We start from the raw sequence: 10,224 nt of genomic DNA on the forward strand, positions 1-10,224 counted from the left end.
CTACACGACTCCCTCACCCCTTTATTTCCTTCACTTCTTGGATCAGATATTACCTTTGTGAGGCCAACACTGACCACCCTACTTAAAACTGCAGGCTTCATTCCTGAATTCCGTATCACGCCTATTCTGACATTTTTTTCCCATACCACTTACCACCATTGACATACTACACAATTTTATTATTTTCAGATTGATTATCAGCCTCTCCCTAGTTATTTCTACCCTTTGGAGGTTCTGGGCTTAGCCCTTTGGCTTTCCATCCCACGTAGGTTCAAAATCTGGCAAATATCTAGAGGAGGAGATGGGTTGTGTGTATGCTGCAGGCTTCCTCTCCATTTGCTGTAGGCTCCCTCCACGAGGGCAGGGATTTCTGTCTCTTTTGTTCCTCGATGTTATCCCCAGCACTTAGAACAGTCCTTGGCGCTCAGTAGTGGTAGGTGCTCAATAAATATTTTTGAATGAATAATGTTAAGAGATTTTTCAATACAACATGGGAATAGTAGTATAAAGCAAGTGCTATGGGAACACAGAGCCAGGACAAATTAGGAGAGGCTTTGGAAATGAGTTGGCTGTCTATTAGCATTAAACTTTGATAATTGCTGAGCACCTTTCCTACCTACTCCCAATTCTGTATAACCCAGACTAGCAAGCAAGCATTCATACGTGTACACCCATGCTAAAAGAACAACTGTCTCTCCTCACCAGCAGGTTGCTTCAAATAGTCTCTTACTCTTACCTACCATGAGGAGCAGAAAAAGATGGTTTCTGATTGCTCTGAGTTTTTAACTAGGACCAAATCCAAGGAAATGTTAACATGTGGATGAAGAAAGCACAGGACTTTACTCTGAGGATTACAAGGATGGTGGGTTTAAAGCATTCTTCATTATAGAAAATTTTCAAGTAAAAATTAAGGTATTTGAAATAAAATTTCAATTTATTTTTTGGCACTAGTTAAAGAATAGGGGGAAACACACTAGTATTAAAAAAAAAATCAATGGTTATCATCAAAATACTGACAGCAGGTTTTTATCCTATCCTAATAAAAGGGAAAAAAGAGAGTACCGTTTCCAAAATACACATCAAAGTAAGAAGAAAACTGGAAAATCAGGATTTTTTTCCCCCCTAAACAGAGATTGTGCATAAGCATGACCATGTGTGTATAAACACTCAGTGTATACAGATACACACAGATATAAACTAAATCTGCTTGCCAAACATACTTCCATGACAGCCATCTGTTCTCAACTGCTTGGAGTTTTCTCAAATTATCCTTCAAAGGAGACCAGTTTAGTTCATTCACTTTCATATCAGAACCTCATGAAATTAAAAATTTATTTTCTTAGGGAAAATTTCAAAAATTTTCAACCCACATACCCCCAACCCTCAACCAACCACCTGATACACTTCTATTCAGCGAGCCGTAAGGAAAGGCTCTAGCAAGAAGAAGCAACTCCAAAACACAAGCATTTACCAAGTGCCATGGAAGGTCCAAAGTAGCATCCAACAAGGTGTCCAGTCTCAGGGGCTTACACTCAGTGAAAGCAAGATAAAACATATTTTTCTTAGAAATGTACCAGTGGTAAATTCTAATCAGTGTGACAGTAACCCTAAGTCCAGCAGCAAGAGTGCAGAAAGCAAGAATAGCTTGGATTTCACAGAATAGTAACGTTTTAGTTGGGCCCTAAAGAATGGTGGCTCATAAGAGGACTGCAAACAGGAAGGAAACTCGAAATGCACCCAAAGGATGAAAGCACCAGGATATGGGAAGCAGGATGCAGACTTGGAACACTAAGGAACCAGTCTTAGTAGAGAAAAGCATTACACAGAATGAGGAGTGGGGATAAATGAGGGTAGACAGGTAGTATGCAGCCACATTCCTTAAAAAATCAGGCAGGAGTTTTGATCTAAAACAGGATTTACGAGGTAACCACCTTAGATTCTTGAGTGGGACACTGAAAAAAGCCAAAAACGTCTCTAGTATTATGGGAAAATGAGTCTAGTAATGGATTGGGAAGGACAGGGACCTGGGGCAGGGAACGACAAAAGTGCAAACTGTGGTCATTTGAACACTGGCCTCAGCACAATGGGTGGCAGCAGAAGCCAAGAGGAAACAAAGACAGGAGACAATCTGAGGAAAGACGTGGGGTGGGAAACAGTGGTGTGGCCAGAGGAGAAATGGGAAGAATGAAAACCATCCTCTCGGGCCAAGTGCATAGGAGCCTAAGCAGTGAATCACGCGGGCTGGTACAGAGCTAGAGCCATGCCAGCCAGAGGCCGCTCTGCCAAGGGGCCTGCCCATGGCTGTCAGTGTCAGAGTGAGGCGTGGATGAACACCAGTGGGGAAACTATGCCAGTATGAAGAACTGGAGAAAACAAGAGCCCGAGAAAAAAGAAAAACACTTCACTCTTGTCTTTCTAATCCAGGAGTTAAGAATCACACCTGTTTCTGTAATAAGTTTTAAGCATATTTATTCATTATTCACATATTAAATAAATACATGACAAGTACAACTGAATGCAAGTCTTTACGTTAGTTACTACCCAAAATAAAGTACTACCTATGTTAGGTGAAAATTGTGATAAATTAAAAAGTGAGGCTTGTTTTGTAAAAGTTTACAATCTAATGGCGGGAACAATCAGGAGTGATATTTAGAACAGAATGGCAGAGGCATTGATGAATCAGAACAGTCAGAGGCTGTGAACAAATGGTGGGAGGATTCTGGGGGACATCAGGCATAATATTATAAATACTCCACAAAACAGAAGAGGGAAAGTGTCATACTTTCATCTGAATAGTTCCTGGGGGTTAATGTAAATTTGACTTTATTGAAGCTCTTTCATGCCAGAGAGATACATAAAAAAAAATTAAAAAAAAAAAAGATTATAAGCCCTACCCTAACGTAGCTCATGGCTTAGATGAAGGAAACAAAAACTGGCAGGTGTTTAAAGGACAGCGATGAAGTTAAACATATTAGAGTTAGACAGAGGAGGGGCACTTATCCCCAGCTCAGGGGGGGCAGGGAGCTTCCTGAGGGAGGTAACAACTGCGCTCAGCTCTCCAGGCACGGGAAAAGACCAGACAAAGCAGAGGGTACCGTCTGCAAAGCAGCAGGAGGCGGCACAGGAGAACACCAGGAGTGGAGCCTCATTCACATTCAAGTCCTTCTGTCCCAAAGGCAAAATCATACAAACCACACAAACTGTAGGAGGCAAAAACTGAGACAGCCTTGGAAAAATCTATACACTAAGTGTACCACAACTGTGAAAGTCTGTCTCTGTTCCAGGCACTGACATCAGTTTGACAAAGAATAAGAAGGCAAAGAGTCACAGTCAGGCTGGAAACATACTTCCAGCCTTAATCCCATATCCCAGCCAGGGCACAGGCCTCTAGACTCTGAAGCAGGGCTGTGCTAATCTGCCAGTCCTGAGTTAGACTGAATCATGCGTAAAGATGTTTTTAGCAACTCACCACTAGGTAAGCACTGCTGAGGCTGCAATTTGGGGCTGGGACAGGGGCCAGCAGCCACAAAAGTGGGCTGAGCATGCTGATAAGACACTACAAAGAAAGCAAGGAGGTAGCAGTGGGGCCTTTTTGGTGCTGACTGCACACCCTTCTCTGCCCCAAGCTAAAGCCAGCAAGCAGTCAGACACCCTTCCAAAGGGCCTTGGGAGAAGGATGAAGGAAAAGCCTCATCTTCTTCCACTGGACACTCTTGAGGATTGCTTGGAATCCTAGATGAGATCCCTGATTTCGGGGCTTTGTGTTGGCCTGGGAAATCTCTGTTCAGACCCCGCCCCCCCTCAGGAAGCCCACTATGTAAAACAGGTGCAAGTGGAGGGCTCCACAGAGCACTGACCGTGCAACCCGCTCGACCCCACGCAGGCTGTCCAGTCTGCCCTGTGGCGTGGAAGCCAGAGCCACATAGGTGCCTTGCTAAACATCAATGCCAAAACCACGTATCGGGCCTCTTTCTTGTTTAAATTTAGTCACAATTTTTGAGGCGTAATTAATGCAAATTCAGATTCCAGCTTATGTTTCACCACTATAAACTTTCTCTTTGCTGTACCCTTAAGAGGACAGAAAGAGCCTTGTTAGGATATATATAAATTTCCTGAATTATTTCTGTCTGATCAGCTAATGCTGCCCTTCAGGCACCAGGGGAGAAGACAGAACAACAACTGAAATATGGTTAATGACTTGGGCTAAATGGCTACTAGGAGAAAATTAAATCCTTTAGAGTGTTTTAACTACCAAACCAACCATAAAATCTCCAAGGAAGGGAAACCCACTGTAAAACAATGTAATCCTATCACTTCACAGCAGTCTTGCAAGGGCTATTCTTAACTATGTGCTTGAAAAGTAGTATTATGTGAAAATGCATTACTCTGGAGGCAAGGTGGTTTACACAGATAAAGCATCATGAGCTCCAGTAGCCAGCCACACTGTGTCCAGGAGGAAGGACAGGTATCTGTGCTATTGCTGCACACGCAGAACATGAATCCTGCCAAGTCAGCAACAGTGACTCCGTAACAAAAGACAGCCTGTGTCTCAGAACGTGCTGCCGGCAGCGAGGCGCCTCCTACACGCACAGCCTGTTTCTTCTCTTGCTTCTGATTCCTCCTCTGTAAGCTCCTTGGCACAGACCTCCTCCTTCTCCACATTTACCCTCTGCCTTTCTAGCACTGGGGTACCAGGTCCTAATGCTATCCTTTTCCTTCCTGATATTGCTGCCAATGGAAATTCCTAAACTGCATATACGGGCATCCTGCTTCTCTGCTCGAACCCATCGATGCCTCCTGCCCCTCATTCAATCCACAGTATGAATGAAGGCCAAATACTTTAGCTGACAGCCAAAGCCTGCATAACATGACTCTTCCTACCACTCCAGGCTCGTCTCCCACCACTCCTCAAATCAGACCCCACCACCTGGCCGAGCTCATCAAGCTGCCATACCACATCCTCCGGGACCATCAGGCTGTGAGGCTGTGGTCCACGTCAGAAACGCCTCCCCTAAAACCCTGACCTCCCTCTTCTGTCCACTTTTCCTTCTGTGTAGCCACTGTATCCAGCACAGACTTCTAAGACTGCACTTATCACAATCTCACCACAGCCATATGCCTCTTCTCCCAGATAAAACTCCTTGGAGGCAGGGACCATGCCTTGATACTCATCCTTGTATCCTAGGACCTGGCCCTGCAGTGGACTCTCAGTACACGTTTGTAATCCAACTCCCAACTGTAATTACTAGTTCATGTGATTCCATTCATGGAACAGCTATTTACTATGTATCAGACTTTTACATTCTAAGGGGAGAGACAAAGAAATAAAATGAAATCAGAAATCAGAACACAATTATAAGCTGTAATAAGAGCTATGAAAGAAACAAACAGGAGTGAAATAAACATTAGGATGAGGGGCAGGGATCTACTTTAAATGAAAGAGTCATGTAAAGCATATGGTAAAGAGCATTCTAGGCAAAAGGGACCATACAGGCAAAGGCCAGTAGGTGGGAAAGAATTGCTAATTCATGGCATTAAACGAGGCAAGTCTTTTAGCTGGAGAGTAATGAGGGAGATGGCGAAAAGTCATGTATCTGAAAAATGAATCTGGTGAATTAGGGAAAGTGTGATGACAGAGGGGCCTGCTAGGCACAGTGAGGAGTCTAAACTTTATTCTAAGTGCAACAGAAAACCACCTGAAGGATAGAACCAGCAGTTAAGGTGATCTAACTTACGCTTAAAAAAGGAGCCACGGTATAGCTCCATCAAGTAGTCAAAATGACTGTCCAGCCGAGGCCAGCAGCCCAATCTTAAGGCCGTACCTCCACCTGCCAAGCCAGTGTAGAAGCTGAGAGGGCAGATGTCCGGCCGGCTCCAAGGACAGCGATGGTTTCCCCATCATCATCCACCACTTTGAAGTCCAGGTCCTCGTTGTATTTTCTGCGCTTCACTTGCCGTCCTGAGCGTCGTTTCTACAGGACAAACACACCCGCCAGAGAGACTATCTGTGAGTCAGAGGGAAAAGCTTGCACAAGGACACGCTCACCTACACTCACAGTCGAAGGAGACCTCTCTAACTTCACAAAAAGAATCTTCCCTAAACATAACTCTTTTCAGGACTAAATTCACTCAAAATGGGACCCAGGTGAGGGAGGGGAGCTAAATCACCAGGATCCAGTGAGAAGAAGGTGTAGCCTCAGAATTTGAGGAAACGTGTTTTATGCATCATTGCTTCCCCCACCCCGCTTTCTGGAATCGGTTTCTATTCCAGTAAAACAGGGATGGGAAGTAACTTCATCATCTTTGAGGTCCCTTCCAGCATAGCTGGAAGCTCACGGTTTATGACAGTGATTTAATAGTTTTTTTGGTTTTGATTTTTTTTTTTTTTGCCAAATTCACCATACTTACCATGTACTTCTAAACAACTAAATAATACCAATTTTATTAGGACTTATTTTGAGAATCTCCTAACACCCTTTGTAATGCAAGCAGACATCTTAAGTGCAACAAAATAAGATTCGTGACTCACCATGAAAAGACTCATCTATAATTAAGTAGCTTGTGACCTTTTAGAGAGAGAACATTCTACAACAAAGCAACCCAGTGGCTTTCCTCAAACAGAAAAACACATGGTTCATCTCTACATACACATCATATCCAAGCAGTAGGAACACTTCTGGGAACCATTCACCAGCTAGCTTACTCTTAGATACTTAAACCTTACAAAACAAAACGAAAAGCCAAACCTCACCCCCACCCCCCTTATCATCTAAAAGATACCTCCTGGGGCTCTCTCTGTGTTCCCATCATTTCTTCACTGTGTCACCTCTATGACATTTAATTTTACATGAGGGATTCCACATAAAAAGCTCTCCCCCCAATCCCACGTACAAATCACCATCCTAGAAACACTGAACCCCCTGCCAACTCCCATCAACCTGATGTACTTGCTGCTCTGCCCGTCAGGACACTTAAGAGCCACTAATCCAACTTTACAGGCAGTGAAAGGGGGTCTCTGATCTGACACTCCAGACACTACTACTTATTTACCACTACGACCTTAGGAGCTGACACCTTCCTACAATGAAGATCACCTAGGAATCTATGAGGGTCCAGATGATTCTTAAGGAGCAGTAAGTTGGTCTTACCCTAAATGGCCCCCATGCAGTAGCACAGCCCAGGTAAACTGCTGTGGATGTCAGAGGAAACAGCACTCTCAAATATCAGAACTCACATCCAAGAGAGGCAGCCTCAACTCAGACAGAAAATTCTTACCAATGTCCTGGGCACACTTTGGCATGTTTTCAGAAATCTCACTTAGGTGGGCAACTCCTTGTTTCCATGTTTCCTTACCATCTTGGCAAAATGAATCCATCCCTGGCTTTTCCAGCATCTGGGATTATGAAAGTGTCCTTGTGTAGACTGGCCCAGCACGCTGAGCCCTAAATGTATTACCTACACAGCAAAACAGGCCCTCTGAGCCTTACCTAGTTTGGATCACAACTCCACTTTCCACATTCACTCTTACTGCGGCCTAATATCATGCTACTTTTCAAGAAGGAAGCAAACACCACTAAAAAACTGGGAGATTATTAGTATAAGAACCAGGATGCTAAAGAAAAGCCTGTGGTCACCCACTAAAACACTGAAAGCCCAGCCCAGGTCTGTGTGCGAGAGATGCAGGCTGGAGACAGGGAGAGAGGACCAACAGGGTCAGTGTCAGCAAGACGCCGCCCGGCAGCCGGAACGCCCACCCGGGCTTCCGGGCACAGCTGTACCTGGCTGTCTGCAGACTCAGTGGACTCCTCGGGACTCCGCAGGGATGGGTTCGGCAGGCCCTGATCCAGCTCTAAACTCTCCACTGTGGTTTCACTTTTCCTCTTTCCTTTCTTCTTTTTCTCCACTGGGGTTGGTCCTTGCTCCTTGCTACAAGGAGAAATTCAGAATTAAAACTGTTGGGCAGTTTTTAAAACTAAGATTTCTCATGTGATTATAGTTACGATAGCACATCCTGGAATTCCTGGGCCAGGACAGGCTTTAATGGAAAATCTACAAGAGTTCCTTCCCAGAAATTTGCAGAAATATGGGAAGAAATATCTACACAGGTTGATGCAAAATTCACTTTTTTTATACCCCCTATCATGACTACTATAGATACGATTAATGTGATAAGAAAGAAAATAATATGAACATCTCCAAAAAACCTCACTTTCAGTTTCACATAAATGTCTTCTCTAGGAAGTTTAATTGCTTCACAGATATTGAGAATCATCCACTTCTAATCTCCCTTTAAGTTACATGCGAAGATGTAACTTCAATCTCCCTAATCTGTCATCAGCCTCTATTGAGAATGGTCTATGCGTATGAACTTGGAGTACTAGGAGCTCAAAACTGAAGATAACACTGCCCACCCCCTGAGGAGGTTGTAATGACAGAATTCCTACAGACCACCTAGAGCTATAGCCCAATGCAGCAGATGGATGCTTCCTGAGAGAGGTGGAAATGGGCAAAGTCCATCCACCCTGAAAGGCCCTACTAAGATGGCAACATCTCTACTCTAATAAGCCTTTTCGGGCTCTGCTGGCTGATAAAATCTCTTTTCTACACTCCCAAGCACCTCAACTGTGATTTGCATAAGGTATTCAAACTTTAGTCTTTCACCAAAGTTAGTCATTACACGTGACACCAGGCTCAGAACCATAGAGGACCTGGGATCCTCTGCAGTGGCTCAATCAACATTTGCTGAATGGATGAATATTTTACACCTCTCTGAGCTGTCCTATCAGACTCTAAGTTCCCAGAGGACAGAGAGTATGCACTTGATTAAGTTTTGTATTCCTCACAGTGAGTAGTCTTATATCTAAAACATACTAAGTATTCAATATTTACTGGATAGATAGATGGATTCATCAATGGATAGATACGATAACGTGTCACTGAGGAGATTTGGGAAAACACATTTGAGCAGAGATATACACAGAATTTTGACAGACAGAAAAACAGGAATAATAACAATTACAACTAATTTGTATATAACACTTACTACATGCAGGCACCGTTCTCTAATCCTTTAAACGGATTATCTCCTTTACTCTTCAAAACAACCTTATAAGGCAGATAGTATTATCATCTTAATTTTATCAAGAGGCACAGTGAGTTAAGATTTCCAGGGTAACATGGCTAGTAAATGGTAGAGAAAGTATTTAAACCAGGCATGTTCGGAACCACCATGGCATTCTTGGGGAATGGAAGAGTGTTAAAGGCACATTTAGTAAAAGATAGCCTGTGTGGCTGGATGTCAGGGCAAGTGAACAGAAGCAGCAAGTGATGGAGCTGGAAAGAAACCAGGAGTACACGAGGATAGAGAGCTGAGACTCACCCTGTGTGAAAAGGGCATGATGGCAAGCCCGGGCAAGAGCGAATGAAGACCTAGGCGAGATAGGCTCAATGAAAACTCATCAGTGAAAAGGATTTGAAAGACCCAGCAGAAGTAGCACCAGTAAGTCTTGGCAGAATGTGGAGAATGAGGAAGAGCCACGATTACTGGTATCTCCCATCAGGTGAGTTACTGCAAAGTGCGGGGGAAGACAGGGACACCACCGGCCTTGTTCAGAGAAGGGAGATCCCATGGGATGAACCCGTAGCGGGATAGCACCCAGCGACAATGGAGAGCACCCATCACAGGAGTGCAGACCCAGCCCACCCTCGATTCCCTAGGCTGAAGACTGGCTTCCCTATCAGCAAAGTTCTTAATGAAAATTATTTTGAGGAAATGAAACTCAAGGGATCCTGCCATTTTAGAGAACTGTACAATTTAACAAGAGACCTGTGCTCTCAAGCCAGGGAAAAAAGTACATATCAGTTTCAGGACAGGCGACTCAGGTGAAACAGTTTAAAAAGATGCCAAATTTTCACAGGAATATTTATCTCATGTTACATGGCTTCTCACTAAGAAAATTACATAGCAATTTATATTCTACAAAGCACTTATGTGCTTCTGTCTCATTGAACTGTTAACAACCACGGTTCCATGAGGGAGCCAGGGCAGATGAGCTTCATATTCCACATAAAGAAACAGGTTTAAAAGCAACAAAGGCCCCAAAGTTAGCAGCGGAGCAGAGGCCTGCGCTCAGCTCATGTGACTTAGCCTGTCACTGTTTATACCATATCATGTTTCCTGGCTCCTTTTTTTTTTTTTTTTTTTTTTAACTCCCGTCCCCCTTT

At 43.8% G+C, this 10,224-nt stretch overlaps 1 protein-coding gene across 2 annotated transcripts in view; it reads right to left on the minus strand.

Annotated features, from left to right (window-relative positions):
- CHD6 (chromodomain helicase DNA binding protein 6) overlaps nt 1-10,224 on the minus strand; it is a 218,667-nt gene that overhangs the window by 109,167 nt on the left and 99,276 nt on the right. For both annotated transcript variants that reach the window (XM_007464745.1, XM_007464746.1), the window contains 2 exons: nt 7,779-7,926; nt 5,823-5,972 (listed from right to left, as the gene is read on the minus strand). In XM_007464745.1, the coding sequence (XP_007464807.1) occupies nt 5,823-5,972; nt 7,779-7,926 (298 nt within the window). The remainder of the gene's footprint in view (nt 1-5,822; nt 5,973-7,778; nt 7,927-10,224) is intronic.

This window comes from Lipotes vexillifer, unplaced genomic scaffold (genome assembly GCF_000442215.2).
Source record: "Lipotes vexillifer unplaced genomic scaffold, Lipotes_vexillifer_v1.1 scaffold53, whole genome shotgun sequence".
Lineage (NCBI taxonomy): Eukaryota > Metazoa > Chordata > Mammalia > Artiodactyla > Lipotidae > Lipotes > Lipotes vexillifer.